The sequence below is a fragment of the Fulmarus glacialis genome, unplaced genomic scaffold (assembly GCF_000690835.1).
Source record: "Fulmarus glacialis isolate BGI_N327 unplaced genomic scaffold, ASM69083v1 scaffold5114, whole genome shotgun sequence".
Classification (NCBI taxonomy): Eukaryota; Metazoa; Chordata; class Aves; order Procellariiformes; family Procellariidae; genus Fulmarus; species Fulmarus glacialis.
The window spans coordinates 23,655-44,376 of record NW_009209802.1 but is presented as its reverse complement, the minus strand read 5'-3'; the positions used below and the strand labels follow the sequence as shown (position 1 = coordinate 44,376).

The 20,722-nt window shown below is 43.5% G+C and overlaps 1 protein-coding gene across 2 annotated transcripts in view; it reads right to left on the bottom strand.

Moving 5' to 3' along the window:
* Positions 1-4,834: 4,834 nt before the first annotated feature.
* MIB2 (mindbomb E3 ubiquitin protein ligase 2) overlaps positions 4,835-20,722 on the bottom strand; it is a 34,711-nt gene continuing 18,823 nt past the window's right edge. For both annotated transcript variants that reach the window (XM_009576937.1, XM_009576938.1), the window contains exons 8-18: positions 19,953-20,115; positions 18,823-18,956; positions 16,694-16,842; positions 15,897-16,053; positions 15,034-15,188; positions 14,274-14,400; positions 12,627-12,857; positions 10,761-10,939; positions 8,764-8,948; positions 7,917-7,982; positions 4,835-6,108 (exon numbers count right to left, since the gene is read on the bottom strand). In XM_009576937.1, the coding sequence (XP_009575232.1) occupies positions 5,867-6,108; positions 7,917-7,982; positions 8,764-8,948; positions 10,761-10,939; positions 12,627-12,857; positions 14,274-14,400; positions 15,034-15,188; positions 15,897-16,053; positions 16,694-16,842; positions 18,823-18,956; positions 19,953-20,115 (1,788 nt within the window). In that variant the 3' untranslated portion in view covers positions 4,835-5,866. The remainder of the gene's footprint in view (positions 6,109-7,916; positions 7,983-8,763; positions 8,949-10,760; positions 10,940-12,626; positions 12,858-14,273; positions 14,401-15,033; positions 15,189-15,896; positions 16,054-16,693; positions 16,843-18,822; positions 18,957-19,952; positions 20,116-20,722) is intronic.

Sequence of the window (20,722 nt, the reverse complement as noted above, 5' to 3'; positions counted from 1 at the left end):
GTTTCTACTTAGTTCGTTAATACTGTGGTTGTTAAATTTCAGGCACAGCTCTCTTCTGTAGATATTTTAAGGATTATTAGGACCAGAGTGCACATCTGTTGACATTTCACCCCTGTCCTCTGTCCTGGATTAAGAATATCATGGCTTTCCCAAGAGATACTTGTGCTTAAAGGACTCTCAGATGCAGCCATCAGTGGCCTCAAATCTACAGCACTTGTCAGAATTTAAACCTCTTTCAGATGCTTCAGACAACTCCTCAGACTCCCTTCTGGGAGCCAGTGTTGCTCTGTGCCAAGGGCAAGAAGTTAGTCAAAACTCTGAAGTTTTATCTCTGTCTTTTCCAATAGCTGAAAATATTCTCCATGCTTTATCAGGCAGCCTGAGCCCCTGAAAGGACTGCTTTTATACAAGTGCAGAGAACTGCTGCTGTGACTTTGGAGTTCTGCTGAATTTTAGAGGTCTCAGGTTCTCAAGTGCGGATATTTGGTTTGGACCACAGGCGAGAACTGTCATCCTGACTATATTTGGACAGAAAAACATTCCTGGCTTTGGTTTCTGCACAGTGTCTAAAAGCAATGGAACACATTACACTTTGAGGGAATCCATGTGGTGTAACGGGGAATAGGAAAGGAAGGCAGGGGACAGAACTGACTTTGCTTTGTCTTCATGCTGTTAGCAGCAGTGGCCAGGACCTGGATATCGTTTGTAGGGAGCTGGGATTTTCTAAGCAAACAGTCAGGGATGCGTATCCTGAGACCTCTGCATGCAATAAACGTCACATGAAAAAGCAGGCTCTAAACAGCTGTCAGAAGGGAATGAATGCTGCATAAAACGTACAATGGTCAACTAGAGACTATGGAGAACATAAAGGATTGGATGATTTGCACAACATAATACTTTTTCCTTGTTAAATCACCTCAGTCTTGCTTTGCTCTTTTCAATCTTAATTGCTGCACTGTTTAAAGTGGGGCTGCCATATAATGCACAACATATGGCTACAATCCCAAGGGCAAGTTTTAGCGCAAAAATAAATACTTTCTCACTTCCATGACTTATTCTTAGCATTCCTCTCCTCTCCTTTATTCAGCATTGCTAATATTAAACGTTACTTTCAGCACAATTTCTAAATGGTTATCTCTGCTACATTTGCCACATTTAAGAGGAAAGTTAGCCCTGGTGCAGCAGGCTGGGAAGCACTCTGGCACCGCTTCATTCAAGTCCCCAAGATGACACAAGAACAATACATTACAACATAATTATAGTCACGCTGAGAGGCGCTACACAGAGAACAACCATTAGTGCTGGAACCGCAGCTGTCGGACTATGCAAAACTAATCTCACCTCTCATGAAACCTCTTATTTATTCATGGATTAAGTGCATATTATTCAGCATTGGAACAAACTGCTCCCATTAGCTTCCCCTGTAGTGAACTGGGAGCTCTATGTGGAGGTGGGGAAGATGGGGAAAGAAGGACCTAACATCTGATCGTGTCTGATGGCTCAAGGCATGAGCATCAGCGTTTCATCTCTAGGGCACCAGTCCAAATCCAGGCCACAGGCAGAGGAGGGGGAGTGCACACAGCTGAATGTGATTTACCACATATTGGCTCCTTGGTGGCCCATGTGAAAAGAATTAGCAAATCCTCATATAGCTCTTATTTTAAAAAGCACTTACATATTTATCCCTTCATCTCACAACTTGGGGGGAAAAAAAAAGCCAACCCAACATTCTTGCATGGTTCCTGTGGGAACGGCAGTTAAAACTTGTACTTTTTCAGTGGGTCATGGACTAAAAAGGATTGTATCTGCTGTAGCAGGGAGCAACATTCCCCAGGGAGGGGAAGACTAAGAATGTTCCTTAGTCCCCAAACATTCTCCCACTTCCTATCATGCAGCCCCTCGTGATCAGCATTTGCTGATGTTCCTAGAAAAATCCATGGTCTGCTGAATAGCAAATGAGCTGAAAACAAGGGCTTGCTCCAGCTGGCAAAGAAAACGGAATATTTTGCTTAACTGTCAATTTGGAGCTGTAGCTCACAGAAGTGCCTGTACTGGCCTGACCCTGTGTTACCAAAGAGACATGGTCTTGACCCTAGTCAGAAGCTCAGCACTCCAGCCGTGGCCACGTAGCAAGTAGAATTTCAGGAATGAAATGAGGGAGAAATTTTTCTCAATACACAGATAATACAGAGTGTCCATAACAGAGTAAGCATGGCTTCCCTGGGTGGGGATATTTTTGTTGTTGCTCTTTGGTGGGCTATATTAATAATCTGTAATCCATTTGTGGATGGACCAATCCTCCTGAAACCCTGGGAGCAGCATAGACTAGTGGGAACATAATCAAAGGAGAGATGGGTTCTTTTCCTGACTCTGCTTTTCAACAAGCTATCTCCTTCTCTCTACTCCCTCAGTCTCATGCTGTCTGTAAAACGCAGAGTTTTGGCCACACTTCCAAAGGAAGTGCTTTAGAAACCCTGGTTCCGAGTATGAGATGAGCTGCCGTCTTATATTTAAAGTTTTACACCAGAAAGACTCAGCAAGATCTTCCCCTTTCAGAATCATTGCTGTACATTGCTGCAAAGTACAGAGCTGCATTTCAGGAGATGGCAGAAGCCCCAGTGAAAACAAGGAGCTCTCCAGCTCATTTGCGGAAGACCTGTAAGTCTCATTTGTGGGAGACCAACTGGTAATAAACATCAAGCAGAAAGTCACTCACTATCCACACTGATTAACTAATGACAATATTTGTCTTTTGTCTTTAAAGGAGCATTTGCCTACTGCTCTGACACCTCTGTGCTTCTCTTCAGCCCCGTGCTGTTCCTATAACCAGGAAGAATACCAACTGGTTGCAAAAGGAGAATGGGGAGGAACATCTTCCCCCCACCTTGCCCCCTCCTTTCCTCTCTCATATTTTCTAGCTAAATTTAATGCAGCTCCTAACCTCAGGCCAGGCTCTTGGCTCTTTTCCTGCTTACTACAGGTATCTTTTTCCTCTTATACTTCAGATTCAAGTCTGGATTGCAGCAGAGAAACTATTTTGCAGGCTGAGAGTACAGGCCAGATTACACATGAACTAGATGAACTAGCAAGTAGGCAAAGCTAACCGTTTCACCCAGCATGGCACTCAATCAGCCACAAGTCACTCTCTGATCCTGGCCCTCCATGTAAGCAGGCTTGTCAAGAAAGATGAAACAGCAGAACCTTCCTCACTTCTCCAAAGCCTCAGACTCCCATGGGGCTGAGCCCGTCATGGGGGGTTAAGCTTGCCAAAAACATACCTGGCACATAGGGGCACCTGCTTGCCTTCCGTTATCTCTTGTTCCTGTGGCTCCACTGACCATCTTGTTTCTTCTCTGTTGTGGTGCAGCAATTCCCTTCTTCTTACTAGGAAAATGAAAGGGTCAAAATGGTGCTTAACAGCTCAGCTCTTGCTCCTCAAAAGCAATCACAGCAGGAACAGGGCAACGAAAGAATATACTCCCATACCTGAACGCTATGTTTACAAACTGTTTCTGTAGTTCTTGAGCAGGTATATTATGCTGTGCAAAATTCCATCTCTAATTTGGCCATACAATAGATTTCAGATATGAAAACAAGATCAGATCTTGAAATGGAACTTGCATTTTAAAAAATTAAAACATAAAATTGAGGGGACCCCTTCTTCCCCTACAAAATCTCTTTTCATTAGGCGGGGGGGGCGGGAGGAATCTCCATTTTCTGCAACAGCTGCACAGCTTGGAAGTTGAAGGCTGCAGTCTTCCTACAATTTTTTTCCTTTAGGGAGAATAATCACTTGGAAGCCTCTCTTCATCTAGTATCCAAAGAAATTATTAAAAAAATGAAACAGATGCTCCCTGTTCTTTTTTCCTGAACAAACTGACACCTTAGGCGTAAAAGATGAGAATAACGCAACAGATATTGAACAGTTTGCCACCTCTGTCCCCTCTTCCCCAAGTGCCAGCACACATATACATTTAACACACATGATGAAGTATCGACCGGTTTTACCTTTAGTAAACTGCTGTTGGATTTGATGTAGAGGCTTGTGAAAGAACTGAATTTCAAAAAACGCTCAGCATGGGGTTGGGGTAATATATAGTCTGGAAAATTATTCACTTGCACCAAATAGTTGTTAAAGCAGCTCTTACATTATAAAGACGGCTCAGCCTTGTACTTTTTGAAAATAGCCCTTGCACAGTACTTTTCTACTGCTGCCCTACTACAATACAGCAAACGTTTTGGGGAAATGTCTGGTTTATTCCAAAGGAATTTACACTAACATGAACTTCTAGGAAATAAGTAAATAAGTATCTGCACCTCTGATTTTCACCAAAGCTGATTCTGAAATTCAGCTTTAAGTTATTTGAGTGTTAAAACTAACCCAACCAAACAATTTGGGGGCTAAATCTAATCCATTTTCATAGCTCAAAAAAATCCACTGAAACTGTAACAGCCTCAAGTGAGTATTTTGACAAAGATTATCTATAGGAGGCAGAGGTTGTGACATAAGATTTTCTCACACCACCACGGGATTATGAAGAAGTAATAAATAGTCCTGTAACTACCATATATTCCACAAAGTTAAAAATTTCTTTAAAAGACTTGCCACCTCTTTGCTAATGAACAAAGATAGTAAAGAACACAATATTTTTGTTTGTTTTAAATATTGCTTGCAATATGTAACAAACAGTATGCTTGTGTACAATTGTGTCATTAAAGATATACACCACACACGCAAACACGTATGTATACATACACACACGCATGGCACGCTAGCCCTACAGATTGCCACTTCCACCAACGGTTATTTTACAGGATGGACTCAGTGGATAATATTTCTTCAGTCAGACAGTTGGAAAACACAATACAGCTGGATCCATATTTCAGCTACTGTTTGTACATTCATTTAATGCTCAGGAAAATATATATTTTATTTTATTAAGTTTTTCTGCAAAACAAAGAAACAAAAATGAAATCCCTTTTTCTCATGTCTTAATTATTACTATTTATTTTCTTTACACTTTGATTGGAGTATTTAACACCTGCCTTTGGCATTATGGATAGAAAGCTCAGGAGTCTCTGAACAGACGGTTGTGCCAAAAAAAAAAAAAAGGAAGAAGAGTGTCACTTAGAGGTTAGAAATATTTGTTGTAACAACATATTTTCTCCGATCAGTGTTCACTACTTTATCTCTAAGGCACACACTCTGTCTTTAGGATCTCATTACATCCAGATTTGCCTCTGTCAGTCCAAGTTCTGGTTGAGCCGATAAGTACTAGTTCAGAGAGCATGCTGTCTTAGGACATTACCTCCCTACCACTGACAGGCATCTGGGAGAACTGATGCCATGACTGATCTCCACCTATATCTCCTCACGTGACGTGCAAGCATATGCTTTGCCATCACGTGCCAACGTATAAAATATATCCTCCTACAGCATCTCCTTTCAGAGCAGTGCACGGCTGCAAATCTGACACTGCAGGGCACTAGACATGATGCAGTCACTGGAGTTGGATGCTGTTGAAAACATCTGTGTATAGAAGTCTATTCGCCTCTGGTTGGAAAGTCTCTTCTGCCTTCAGTAGACAGGTCAGTGTTCTTTACTTCATGGCTTTCTCATGGATCAGCAGCACAGGGTGAGGGGGCTGCCTGCCCTAAAGCACCGCTCCTTGGCCTTATGACATTTTAAGCAGAGGGGACTCCCTCCACCTCCACCCAAGTCACATCAGTTATTTGCTTCCCTCTCTTTCAGGATGGCTTTGCAGGTAGCCAAACACATCAGCCTGACTAGCGCTTCTCATCTAAAATGCAAACAAAAAGGAAGTAAAGGAGGGAGGTGGGAATGGGAAGGGAAGCAAGCATATCCTTAGACAAAGATCTGAATCCTCTCCCGGATAGCCTGCCGGCAGATGGGGCAGACAGTAAGGGCTGTGCTGCAGTCTGGGCAAGACCCATGTCCACACTGGAAGACCAGTTTGATTTGGTCATCGATGCAAATAGGGCAGGTGATGCGCTCTTCCATCTGCCGGTAGCGGTTCTGCAGCTCCTCCATGAGCTTCCTCTGATCTGTGGATTCAGAGCTTGGGCTGCACTCCACCTCGGTGCTGTCTGCAGGGGTGGAGAGCAGGAAGAGAGTTAGTCACTAGCGTGCTCTGCCTCATGCAGTGTCTCTTTAATTAGACTCTCCCCCTCAAGAGTAGCAATTAGTTCCGACTAAACTCTCTTCACTGAGCCTTATCCAGGGATTCCTCAAATAAAAAGCCCGAGATGATGCTTTTTACAGACTGGCCAGTGTTGCTTTCCTCCATTTAGTTGCTCAGCTGGTTTGTGTGTGCCTGTGTTTTTGTTTGATTTTGTTTGGTTGGTTTTTTTAAAGGAAACGTTGTCTAAAATGTCCTACCTTGGTGTTCTGGAATATGCTGCTGCTACCTTCAAGCAAAAACATTCAAAGCTGGTTGTGATGGTCTGCCATACTAGTCCGGGAATCCTTACAGTACTATCAGTACCATGTTCTCTCAACCTTCTGTTCACATTTGGGATTCTAATTTCTGGTTAAGTCTCTCAGGACACACATGGTAAAACAAGAAGAAACCATTTGACATCACTTACGTTGACTTTTGCATACATGAAGCTACACAAATAGAGTTATTTGGTCAACTCTGTGAAATGGAAGAACCCCAAATCCTGGACAACTGCCAGCTTAGGTAAATAGACTCCTCCTGGTTTCAGCTTAATACAGCCACTGTTCATCTTCTGCTCCTCAATCTTTGATTAGTACATTTCAGTACAGATGTCCCTTTCCCCAACATTCTGGAATTAGTTGCACTTCAGTGATGCAAGAAGTGATTTCAAATCCATAAAGGTGAAGCAAGTTTGGGGATGGGGAGCTTGCTAAAGGCAAACACTGAAGACATCACTGATAGGGAAGTCCTGCTGATATTCTCAAGAGACCTTGATGTTCCTCCTCCAGCGGAAATCTGCATGCAAATGTCTCACTTGGAATTTTCATCACTATTTTGTTGCCAGTCTGTAGAAAAGACAAATGGTCCTGCCTACTGTCAGGTAAGCTTGCTATTTTTTGCATTATGGAGTCCAAAGAGGATTTCTGTCTCTGCCAGCTGTGTATGTCCAATGCCACGTGACAGATTCTTGGTTCCCCTATGCTTTTGTCCAGGCATCAAGTCACAAGACTATAGCCCAACTCCAACAAAGGAGTGCACAATGCTAAGCCATGAGCAGGATATGGAATTCATTTTCATGTGCATTTGCCCTAAGAGTGATCTCAGCTAGAAAGACAACGCTCACAACCACTATGGAAAAAGCTTCAGTGGGCAACCTGCACTAACTCTAAGTAGCAAACCTGCTACTAGCCTGCTGACATGCATAACATTGCCCATTCTGGACACTGAGTAATGTGGACAGAAGACAATCTGTTTAAAACTGGGCTAAAGAGCTTTATCAAAACAATCCAGCTCAATGATTCCTGGATAGCTGGCTAATGCCAGCCCTGCATAGGCACTGTAATTTCAGCCAAGGGAGAAGCAAGGCTTTCACAAGACGCAATTTTTCCTTTCTCACAAATTTTCACTGTTAAATCACTGCCTGTGAAAACGGTTAGACTGACACATGGAGAATCTGATATTTGCTTTCAATACACAAAATAAGCCAGGCACAGGACAAGCTTCCTCAAATGTCCTGTCTATGCAGCTTGAGCATGGCCCATGACACCTGAGAGAATCTACCTTTTTCTCTCTAAAGGTGGTCAATGTAACAGGCATGCACTCCCCCCCCCAAAACAACAAAAAAAATCAACTCCCTTTCTCATGCTTATTTCATTGAAAATCATTGATGCTGCTCAAGCTAACACTGTGCAGGACCCTTCCCACAGCACTTAACAGTAGGAACAGCAAACATACCTTGTTTCAGTTTTTTTGTTATCGTCACTTGACATTTGATGCACTTCTTCATTCTCTTGGAGCATTCTACCACGAATGATACAAGAAGAGGTTATAATTAAGCCCACTGATGCCAGAATCAAGAGGAAGATGACACACTCAAGAACATCAGCTTTGAACAACCTGAGACCTCCCTGGATGATTAAGAGATTGTTTCTGCACGGAAATGAGGACACTACCTTCTTTTTGAGCTACGTCCTAGTCTCTTGGTTTAGTCTTTCCTACGCCAGTAGCAAATACAAGACCTTTAAGTCCTCACTGCCCTGTACTACTGGAACTGCTGCACTGTGGATCAAAACAGCCCTTTGCTCTGAGGGAAAAGGATGCAGCTCTGGCACACGGTCCTTACCAAATTCCCTGTGGTCAGACTGTGAGTGCCTTGTGAGATAACAAACTTGCTGACATGGTTGAGCACGCTGCCATTAAAACAACTGAAATGCAAACAGTAACAAAAGCCAGAGAAGAGGGAAATCCTTCTCAGGAGGTTTTTGACGGATGAAGCACTGCCAGCTAGAACTGAAACATCTGGCTTTCCTTCTGAATTATCCAGGGCATCTATAAGCACAAGCAAAGCTGCCTGGGGTCCCAGTCAGTACGTGGTCAGAACACTCTGTGCTTTTCATAGATAGCTTTGGACATCTTATCTAAGATGGTGGTGCTGAAATCATGCTGGGGTTGTTTCAGGACACAAACAGCACAATAGCTTTGTGTCTAAACAGAGCTTGATTTATGAGAGTCCAGCTAAGGAAGCTATGTGGTAGAACATAGAAATTAAAAAAAAAGGAAAAAAAACACAGAATGGACTTACCTTCACACACAATACTGTGCTGGCATGGGAAGAAATGGATGAGCAAGGCCAGCTCTGAGCAGACCAGGCACTCTGTGGGGACTGCCACACTCGAGACACTAAGGTTGGTCATTGTGTTGGGGGTGGTGTGCACACGGCGAAGGCTGCAGGTGATGGCTGAGCTGTCTGAAGAAACCTGCTGTTCCCTGCAACCATGAACATGTAATAAAATTTGAGCCACATACTCCAGGTCTTCCTTCAGCAACCAGATAACATTGTATTGATCCCTGGCAAACACTCCACATGGAGACAGAGCAGCAGATGCTCAGGTAGCATAAACTTGTGAACCTTCACTGCCCTAGTGGGACCAACTCAGCCTCTAGTAGCCAGGATTCTGACTGGATCTTTTTGAAAGAGCAGGGATGACTAATATTTACACAAGTTGAAACTGCTCTTTTGGATGGCAACAGTAAGGTATTATTGCTGCTAAAGTAGTCATCTGCTGGGAGGAGTCAGCTTTTAGGAGCTATTTAAAAAGTGCAGCCCTAAGAATCCTCTGTATTTGCATGTTCCTGAAAAGTGCACCTGGGATGGTTGTGAGCTTGCCTCTTACACAATACAGGCTTGGATCCAGACTTCTATCCTGGCATTATGAGCCCCAAATCCAAAGTCCTCAGCATCCAATCCATCCATTACTTTTCCTGCCAGCCGGTCATCTGCTAGCTAGACCTACTACCTAAACTGCAAGAATGATTAGTGATTGAACAGAAGGGACAAGGATGGTCATTTACTAGCAAATGTCTTCAGTACTGCCAAGAAATCCCTGGTCCTCTAGGAGTATTGCAAAGGGGTGCTTTTTGGTCTTTTGATACAAAGTCAGTAAACTGTTCCTGGGAGGAAACCGCTATCTAGCTTCCTACCAAAGTGGCAGTAGCTTCATTATAAATGCATGTAAACCCCAAATACTCTTCCTCTTCTAGACCTATTAATTTCAGTCAGACTAACCAATTAGTTTAAGAAGGTATAGCTAACTATCCTGTCCTGACGGCTCCTGCACGCGATGCTGGGACACACCATAGGCCTATGATCTAGCACGCAGCACTCGGTCTGCAGGGGCTGCCTTAACTCTGCAGACACACACCCAAATCCTCCAGTCAAACCTCAACACAGAAGCTGAAACCAGTACACTGTTATGAGAAATGTCAGTCTGAAAGAGCTGGCATTTTTTAAGCAAAAAAAATCTTAATCCAACATATACTCCACTGACAAAATTCCTATGGAAGATGTTTAAAGAGACACATTTCACCTGTTATTTACAGTGGACCAGAAGCATGGCCGATTACAGTGGCTGCTGCATGGTTCCTCCTCCAGCGGTAACACGACTGCGGGTCTGTGCCCTCAGATCAAACAGAACTCTGCTTTCATGTTTGCAAAGTCAAAATCCAAACAAATGTTTCTTAGAACCTGAGATAAACCCATCTTTGACTTGCTACTCTCCCTTTGGCATTTTCTCAGCTATTTCTCTTACCAGTCGAAAAACAAGCATTTATCTATCTCTGGAATAAATTCTGCAGATTCTGGTGCCCACTCTTTTGTTGCACTTCCTCTCTGTTTAGACTTTAAATATCTGTAACTGCAGAATCCAATGAAAGTAAAACAGAACCCAGAATTACTCTGCAAGAGAAGAGTTGCTCTTGGCTTCCGTGGCCAGTCTTCCCAGACCGCCTCAGGGCTCTCCGTAAGTCAAGAGGCTGAGTTTGCACCAAGCAGTATTAATCTGCTTTTCCCAACTCTTTCAAATGGCAGTATGCACCCTTAAGTAACCCCTCCAGAAACACAGGGTCAGCAGCCAGCTCCAGATGAAACAGGAGGTGCTCAGGCTGACATCCAAAGTTTTTCAAAGATGCTTCATCCCTCCTGGAACAACAGCTGCATGCAGTGACACCACAGTGCTGTGGGAGAACTCTTCATTTTGCAAGGAAGCATACTGTAGCTAGTTTCCAGAGGACATGGTTTACCTGAATTTCTGTGAGAAGTCTTTGACGATCTGGACAATCCTTCCATCTGTAATAAGGTCTAAAGGAGACTTTCCCCGATGGTTTGCATAATTAATATCTGCTCCTTCTTGAGCTAAGTAACATGCAATTGCAGTTCCAACATTCAGCTCTACATTTCCAAGAAAGCCAGAAGCCTGCAGCTAAAAGATGTTGAGAAACACTCTCTGTTAATAGAAAAAGTTTGTTATGTGGCTTTGATCTGTATCAAGTTCTAAACGAAGTCTTAATCATTGTACTTACGCTTTGAAAACACCAAGAAATCCTTCAGCATGTAAATAGCCGATTCAAATCTTGCATTCCAGGAACAAGAGTGCATAAGACTGCACTCCTAACCAGGTCCTAACTGGTGCTAATCATCACTAATCACAGTAATAGGCATTCACTTCTTCAGGTAGTGAAAAGGAAGCACACTTAAGACACCACAGAACATACCAATTGATGGACAGCTGGTGTACGGAGCTCTAAGTGACAGCTCTTTAAAAAGCCAAGTGTTTGTGTACATTATCCAAACTAATTTGAAATCAACAAATATTTTCCACTGACTTAAAAGACCAGGGCGTGTAGATCAGGGCAAGTAAAATTAGACATGAAGGAGTCTACAGCATCTAGGTATAATGTTACTGTAAATAGTATTGGGAATGACATGCACAGATCCCTCATGTTGCTTTAAGACTTTCTGCGTCCAGGACTAGCTATTGGCTGTCCCTAGCACAAGCTAAAACCCAACAGCTAGCAAAGCTGTTACGCAGACTTTCAGTGAGATGATAAAACCTACCCTTGCTGCTGACCCCTCTGCTCAAATCTGCAGGCAGAGAAATTCAGAAGAAAGCAGTGATTGCTGAGCTGGTGTGGGGTGTCTCTGTGGAATGCCAGTGGCCGGAGCATCTTTGGCCATGCACTTAAGCCATTAACTCATGCTATCAACACTGGTAGCTTGGTAACAAGCAGAATGGAAGAAGAGCAATGCACTAGGCTTTTTCAAGCACCAACAGGTAGAAAAGAGGAATGGGTGGTTTAGCATACAGCATGCAGCCCTTCAGAATGTCGATTTAATTTATTCTGATCATTTCAAATTACAATAAAAAAAATCTATGCCAGTTTTTCCAAATGTTTGCACTCTTGGTTTGCAATGCAAATCTGGTGTGTGCACGTGTTGGTATTTACATGGATGGCAGAACACTCTGAAGGGCTAATTTAATATCTTTGCCAAAAAGCCAGACTAAGCTCCCAGTCCCTGGCATATCATGCACTGATTTCTAGATCAAAGGCCTTTCCTGAAAGGCCTTATAGATCCATGAATACAGAGCAACATAGTGAAATCCAGTTCAGGCTTTGTAACAACGTGGCCTTTATCCTTCAGCCTGATATATCTCACCTCTCACGTTCTGCTCTACATCTGCAGATAACTGGGGTGTTTGCGGTTAGCTATCCTCATATTTTCCACGCCATCAGACAGAAATGAATTGCTGTGGTTCTGGGGCATGAATTAAACCCAGGACTCTTGGCTCTGCAACTGGATTCATGACCTTTCCCATGTCAAGAAAGAAGCGCACAATGCTAATAAAAATATCAGGGGAGACAGTATGAATTGTTGTCTGACTATGTGAAGTTTCATGCTATAAATTCAAGCATACCCTCAGAGGCCTCAGAGGATCTATTCTTGCTTTCCCACAAGCAAGAAGGTTTGTTTCCACGCTCCCCATCTGGACTGGCTTTACACAATTTCCCTGCCTTCCTTTGCCCCCTTAGATCCCGCTATCTGCTGTCATTCTAACATCAAGCATTTTCCTGCCCTTGGTGCTGGAATTTCTCCTACTCCCAGCTCACCTTGGAAAGGAGGGACAACCCCATCTCCCCTTCACGCTTCTCCATCATGACGGACATCAGCTGCTGCCGTTCCAAGGCAATGTGCATGGCTGTGTCCCCGTCCTCATCTTCAGCATTGACATCACTGCCTTCGCTGACCAGCAGTTGCACCATCCCTACGTGTCCCTGGATGACAGCCAGGTGCAGCGGTGTCTGGTTACGGTTGTTCTTGAGGTTGACATCACAGCGACCCTTGAAGAGAAGAATTGCATCAGAGTGAGTTGCTGCTGCTGAGTTTGGCTGAAGAAGAGCGCTGCAGCTGTGGTGCTTGTTGAGGCCCCAAGTCTCAAGTCCATCTTCATCAGGACAGCAGTATAGAGATCTCCAAGAGAGCTACGTGATCCAGCCTTCTGTATCTTAGCCGTATGGCCCACACACCTCAAATACCAAGAAAGGGAGGATCAGAAGCCAAATGCCCAACCAACAGGCAGATAACATTTTCCTGGTGATGACTTGGATATGACAACTCATCACTTCCCCGACACAAACAAATCCTGGAACTACTCCAAGCAAACAGTCAGGGACTAGCTCCTCTAAAGCAGTATTGATTCCTTGCTGCCTGTTGTGCTGCGATTTCCCCTCTTCAAAGCAAAAAGGAGAAAAACCTGTTCAAATCTGAACCATTCTGCCCCTCTGCCAAACCTGCAGGAGAAGGCAGCAGCAAGGGTTAGCGACAGAGAGCCTTTAAAGATATGGCTATGCTAATGCAGTGATTATGCCAGAAATAAAGCAATTGTAGTACTAAGTAGTTAGTGCTCACAGACATAGCTCTTCTACAGCGCTCATTTGTAAATCCATTAAAGCCTTGTTGTAGTGGTTTGGATCCACTTGTAAAGATGTAGAAACTCGGGCAACAAACCACTGAGAAGAAGAAACAAAACCCAGGGGTGCTGACATGTATTTGTCACCATCATTGCCACTATCACCTGAAAGCAGAGACAGAGGCTAGCTTTGACTCCACAAAAATCAACAGCAAAATGCCAGTTAGATTGCCATCCTTCAGTTTTGTCATTTTCATTGCTAAAGAATGCTGCTTACCAGGGGCAGGTCTAGCACTTACTGAAAAAGGATAAATATCCTGGAGTAAACATGTCAAAATATTTTGTTCTGCATTCAAATGAAATACGTGCCTTCAGATATTCTTTCATGAAAACGAAGAGTAAGAAACCCGCCATAGAACAACCAGTAGCTGGGGAGCTTCAGCGTACACCTGGAGTGAGGGAAACTGAGCTCTGACCTGTACCTATGAGGTAGGGAAGGTTCTGAATACAGATCTACACACTCCTTAATGAGCAGGTTACCAGCTATTCTGAAAGTCTTTTCCCTTCACACCCATCACTTCACTGAACATTTCCCAGCAAGCTCCAGTTCCAACCCACTTTGTTCTAGCCTGCAAGATACCCTTCTCCTCTACTGCCAAAGGAAAATACCCTCAGGAGTGTCCATACTTCTGCATCAAAGTCTGGCAAACAATGCCAGCTCTTCAAAGAGACAGAGGCATTCTTGTGAGTCCCAGCATTAACTCAATAGTGCTTAGGAAATGTGGGGGTTTGAGAGTAGGACAGATGGGAGTTTAGTTGTTGTTGTTGGTTTTGTTTTGTTTCTTACCTCTTTGATGAGAATTTCTGCCACTTCTTTGTGATTATTGAGAGCAGCAAGGTGCAGGGCAGTGAAGCCATCTTCCTTTTTGGAGTCAACCAGCTGCCGAGCTCTTGCTAGAATCTTCTTTACGGCTCTAGCGTGTTGGAGGTCAACAGAGATGGAAGAGTTACTTTATCAGGAAGGAAACCAATGCAGAAGAGACAGGCCTGCCTCTTCTGCTCAGTAATTATGAATGTTCATGTTTTAATAGGCAGCACGGTAAGCTGGCACCTGTGATACAGAACACTCCCTCTATCTCACAGATTGAATTACAAGAATAAAACAAAAGCCCTCAGTTACAATTTAATAAAGCGGGGTAAACTCACACTTGAAAATAATGAGCAGATTTATCCTTGGAAGAATTCCAGAGGCTCTCACAGTTAGACACAGTCTTTTCAAATACTGTTTACTACAGACCTTCTCCTGTCCTTCCGTGTGTGAACCCAAACATCTAAGGAGACTATCCAGAAGCAGACAGATTTCCTAGCCAAGCTAGGGAGGTATAAGAAAGATAGGATGGGGAAAGCAGGCAGCAGTTTATTGTGAATGCATGAAGGAGGGAAGGAGGGCAACAGCTATACCTAGCTATCTCTAAACCCAAGAAATGTGTAACCAACCATTTCCTTCCTAGCTATCTAGAACTACATCTGCTACTTTCTTACTGTTAAGACAGCAAGCACGAGTTAACATCTGTAAAAGCAGTAAAAATCAAAAAAAGGTCACTTACAGCTTGTTGCCTTTTAGAGCAGAATAGTGGAGCAGGTTGAAGCCTTGACAATTCTGGACAGTGAAGTCTATGTTGGGTACTTCAGTGAGAATCTCAATAACGACTTTGTAATCTGCAGTGATAGCATAATGCAGGGGGGTGTCTCCCTGGGAATCCTATACAAGGATACGAAAGCAGAATACAAGTTACCTACCTCAGAGTGTCAAATGAAAGAGTTCACCCTGAGGGACAGTTCAAGACAAGAAGATATATAGTGTCACCAGGTCACATCAACTCCAGGCCAAACATCCAAACATCACTGGCATCCATAGCAGTTTCATAGCCTTTGTGAAATCATTTCCCCAGGGCTTGAAACGAGCTGCTGAGTAGACAGGTGCTAACATTCCTAACTATCTTTGAGAGATTGACCCAGCACTCTCCAGTCCCACCATCCTACAAGCACACCCTAAAAATGGGCTAGGTCCAATTGACCATCACTGCCCTTCAAGTTCCTAAATGCCAGTCTTAAAAATTTTACCACTCCTTATTGCCGGGAACAGGAGTGTTTCGACAACGCATACTAGCAGCAGGTCAGCTCCCACTGGAAGCCTGAGCCCAGCACAGCAGAGAGAGTGCTACTGGACTGAGCTGAGCAGGCTCATGATGATGAAGGGGCAGACCCAAACCCGGAATTTCAGACCACTGAAATTAGAGGAATACTTCCTCTGTGCTATGCACAGTGGTGCATTTTAAGAGAATGACCTTCAAATCCTACAAAGCAACAAACAGTGTAAGACATAAAGAAGGACCTCCCCGCCTCAAAAAAAACCAACAAAAAAACCCCAACCCCCCCCCACCCAAATCCCACAAACCCCAAAACTTACTGGGAGGTTGACATCACAGTTGAGCTCACAGAGGATCCGCACCACCTCTGTGAATCCTTGACTGACAGCAACATACAATGCTGTGCACTTTGCATTGTTTAACAGGTCTGCACTGGCTCCTTTACCAATAAGCACGCGGGCAACCTCAGCTTGGTTTCTGATTTATAAGCAAGGAGTAAGACAGATTAGATTCAATCCTGTGCAGACAGTAAATTCTTCCTCCTTCCAAGGCAACAGAACTTCTCAGGTTTTGTATTCTCTCGACCTCATCCCACCTCCTCTTACTATTAAAAAACCCAAAAAAAACACAACAAAACCTTCCTAATTTGTACTCTAGAATTTTCTCTCTCTTTGCTTTAGATCAACAGGAATGTCCCGCTCTTAATGACGAATTCTTCCCTGGTAACTGACAACACAATTCAACCTTTCATCTTGCTCTGGAAAACATATGCACTTACAGAAACCAACCAACCAAACTAATCCCAACCAACCAAACCATCCCCATCATCACCCTGAAAAAAAAAAATCTAATCACCAAACCCTCTTATCACTTGTTCTGATTCCCCCCAAAATTTCTAGCATGGAAACTGACCTAGCTGCGGAGGTTAAATTAGTGCACTAAGAAATGGACCTGTGGCCCTGAAGCTGAAAGGCCAATTTCTAACATAAGGTAAAATCGGAGAAAAGCCTCCATCAGCCACACACCCTAGACACAGACTGCCCGTTTATATCCAGAAATGTCCTTCTGCAGCCCTTTAGGTCTTGTATCAGAGAGAGCAAGAAGAAAGATATCCTACCCAAAAGCTGCGTAGTGCAGTGCTGTATCCCCCTCTTCATCCCTTAGGTTGACAGTGGCATGTGCCTGCAGCAAAATCTTCACAACATCCAGGTGCCCCTGATAAGAGGCAATCTGCAGGGCAGTTCTGCCCTGGTTCTTTGCGTCGACCTACAGGAAGGGCAGAGACACAGCAAACAGCTTGATTAGGAAAGACCTTGCCTTGTGTTCAGGCCTTAGCTCTGTTCTAGAGCAGGCCTAGCGGGATGAGAGTCACTAGCTGCAGAACACTTGCAGGCTCAGAAATGCTAATGAGAATCCATGCCCCGTTGGCTCCGCTTTATGTACATCAACTACAAGGTTGACCTTGTCTCAGTATATTTCTAAAGGGGAAGGGGACAGTACGTTTAGTCAAGAAGGGAGAAGCGAGTGAACAGAGCTGGAAGCCAGGGCTCTAATTGCAGCTCTGATGCCAAATCCCCCTATGCCTGCAAGCAGAATACTTCTTGACATCTCTGCCAACAATTCCTTTCCCAATAGGAAAATGTGTGAGGAGATCAAATTAGCTTTGCATAAGGCCTTGAAGATGCCAAGTCCCCATTGTTCTGTGTTACTGCAAGTTCTTTACTGGGCATCATAGCTGGAGGGTATATCACAGTGTTGAAGTGCTGCAATGAGATTTTTTGAGAATTAAAGGGACTGAAGAACAAAGAGAGGCTGTATGAGAGGCAAGGAAAAAAAAAGGAAAAGAAGCTACTGAAATCAGTGGGAGGCTAAGGAAAAGAGATGAAGGAGCTAGCAAAACCTCAGCAGACTAGCAAGGAGAACAAAGGTTTTTTTCCCTGCAGTTGCTTCTATGCAGCAGTCAAGAGAGCAGGACAGGCAAGACTTCCCCTGATTCACTCAAAATGATGGGCAAGTCATTTAGGCAAGGAGGCATTAGAGGCCACTGTGTTATTCTTCCATTTACACAAGAAAGACAATGCTGATAAGCTGGAAAGGCCTTGGCAAGCAATTCCAACTTGCACTACTAAGTGAGGCTCAAATACAGCCTCCTCTTGCTGTATATAACACTTTAATAGAAATAATTAATTTATTAATGTAAATATTAGAGTAGAAATAGAATACAGAATAGAAATAGAGATCTAATAAAGGTAACTAATAACATAATGGATTCCTGACTCTTGGCACTTTCTTATCTGGGATAAATTCGATAACTGCAGGTATTTGTCTATTCTACCCACCTACAGAGTCCCCATTAACTTTGTAAATAAAGAACTAAAATAAATACCAGACAACTAACCACTAAATCAGCTTCACAGGGGATCCTTCAGTATTGATCCCAGTTTTCCTGGTTAACACATCCAGCTGCTCCTGCCAGCCATGCAGACATAGCCCCAAGAAAACTTACGCTTTTTTATCAATGGTTTCCAAGGACACTGCTGAAACACTTCGTTCTCTGGTTCTCCTTTTTTAACCTGTTTATAAACCCTGTACCCCTCACTGAAGGAGCTTGAACCTTCAAACAGGCAGCTTGAAAGAGCAGTGATTTGAGTAGATGTGATCCTAACAGTCTGGCACTCTGCAAGCACATAAATTATTCAGCAACAAGTCAAGCCCAGTTCCCTGCTCCAGTCAGACACGAGATAAGACACTGCACAGACATGCACAGCATCAGGATCTGGGCACCTTTTCTCCTTCCTGATTCCAACAACACCATTTTGCAAGGTCATCTAAGGACAGACACATTCAGCCAGACACAACCCATGGCTTCCTTTTCAAATAGAGGCTAGATACTCAGACATCTTGCTACTGTTTTCATACAGATGAATACCTCTCCCCCTAATTCTACAGGTGCAGTGTCCACACAGGAAATCTGGGAAAAGCCAGCTTTGGAAACGTGCTGTAAGGACTTAACTCTAGTTCAGATTTAATGCCACAAACTAGAGCCATAAAACATGCACATTTAACATACAAATTTAATCCTAAATTGCAGCTAAGTAATTTTCCAGCTGTTAGGAGCTAATACTAGGTCTGAAAAAATCTATTACTTTTCTCCCATGCTTTTCCTCACTTGACTACAAAATTTTATGACAGTATTTTAAAGAAGAGCAACAAAAGGTAACCATTCAGGATGTCTTCAAAACTTGCCTTGTCTGGGTACTTCTGAAGAAGCTCCCGAACTTTAGCTGCATTGTTAAGTGCTGCACAAATGACCAGGCAGCCTGCATGCTCTGACTCTGTCTTCTGGGACAGCAGTTTCTCCAGTACAGTAATCAAAGTACCTGGCAGGAATGAGAAATAGCCACAGGTTAAGAGGGCCAAAGAGCATGTGTATACATGCGTACAGTTGGCATAGTACAATATGGGCCTGCTGTACCTCTAATACTTAGCTCACACAAAGAGCTTTACAAATTTGTGGCTTACACAGAACTTTTGCTTTACGAGTCTGATGTTTTGAGAACCCAAAAGACATGAGACCATGCTAGAGAAGACCAACACAGAAAAATCACTACTAAAAGGCAAATAATCTGAAGAGGAATGCATGGTTTTGGAAAGGATGCTGTAGGGAAGAAATATGGGTCCTTTCAAATGGGCCCTCTAAATACAGACTTTTGAGTGCTTGAGAGGACAGAGGTGTTACAGTTCTCCAGACAGAGCAAAGTTAAAAAGCTTGGGCTCGCATGCAAGTTATCTCTGAAGTCTAACTTGAGCAAACAGTTTAAGACCCATCTACATAGCAAAAAAAAAAAAAAAAAAAAATTGGCAGGTCTGTCCTCTCTCCCGCATATCTAAAGGAAATAAGTATGGTGAGGCTACAAAAAATTTTATGAGCAGATGTGCAAAACAGACAAAATCCCCTCTACACATCATGTGATCCTAAATTCAATTTTGGCATGGACTGGGCAAAATAATTGTTGATTTGACAACACTTCCACACAAGGAACTGGGAATATTTCACAAGCATTCAAGAATTAGTATCTGCCTACAGAAAATGCAGCAGGACAGAACAGGAAATTGCGACAGATCAAGGCAGAAGCAAATACTGAACCTAGGGCAGTGCTACAGTTAGCATTCCTGAGTTCTAAATTCTGTATTTTCCTGTTAAGGCTAGCTTTGCTTCCCCAGTAAGGCACAGCTTGGTTTTGGAGCTCTGTCCGGGGAAGAACAGGCAGCTGCAGTTGAACGCTTTCCAAAGAGTGTTGCTGTTGTTACACCAGAGCAACCATTTCACAATCCCTGTGAACAGGGATCAGACATCTCTGTTCTCACTATCTCACTTTTTGACTCCTTTGCATTCTCCGTTGTCATGAGGTTTGCTTCCTCATCTCTCTGATAGGCTGTCAGGCAAGCTGGGTTAAACGTCCAGGACTGCCCTCCAACCGACACTCGCAAATCTCCATCCCCATAGACTTTGATCACTTTGCCGATGTGCCCTAGGGTCTGCAATGGAAAGAGAGAAATGATTTTTAAAAGGTAAGATGCAGCATGCTTTGCATCTCAGAACCAATGCAATGCTTCTAAGAGTGGTTTCGCAGGCGGCACTCCTGCTGTGTGAAAAGAAGCACTGAACAGTGACACGCTCGCAAACAGCTCCCACTTCAAGGACACCAGAGGGTTTCTCAGCAGCTTCTCTATTACTGGTTTTACATAAGAAGGGTTTCCCAGACACATTACCAATGTCTGGAGAGGAAGGTGGTGAAACAACAAAACATGGTCTGAAGAACCCTGAGAGACTGATAACATTGGGACTAGGAAAGGTTTCCTCTGTGCATTTAATCGCTCCTGGAGGACACCTGTATTCTGCTTTTTAGCCATACTGGTCTGATCAGACCATTCTTCCACTTGGACACTTTCCTGCCTCGTTCCAGAGAATTAGGGACGGCGTAAGAGGACTTGTTTACTTTGGTTAGTGAAACCTCTCATCTGACTTACTGGTAGCCAAATCCTTTGTCAGATTCCCCATCTACCCACTTTGCTTTGGGTGCTGCAATAGGATTGTAATACCGATAGCCAATAGCACTAGGCAACATTTATTTTGCAAGGCCTC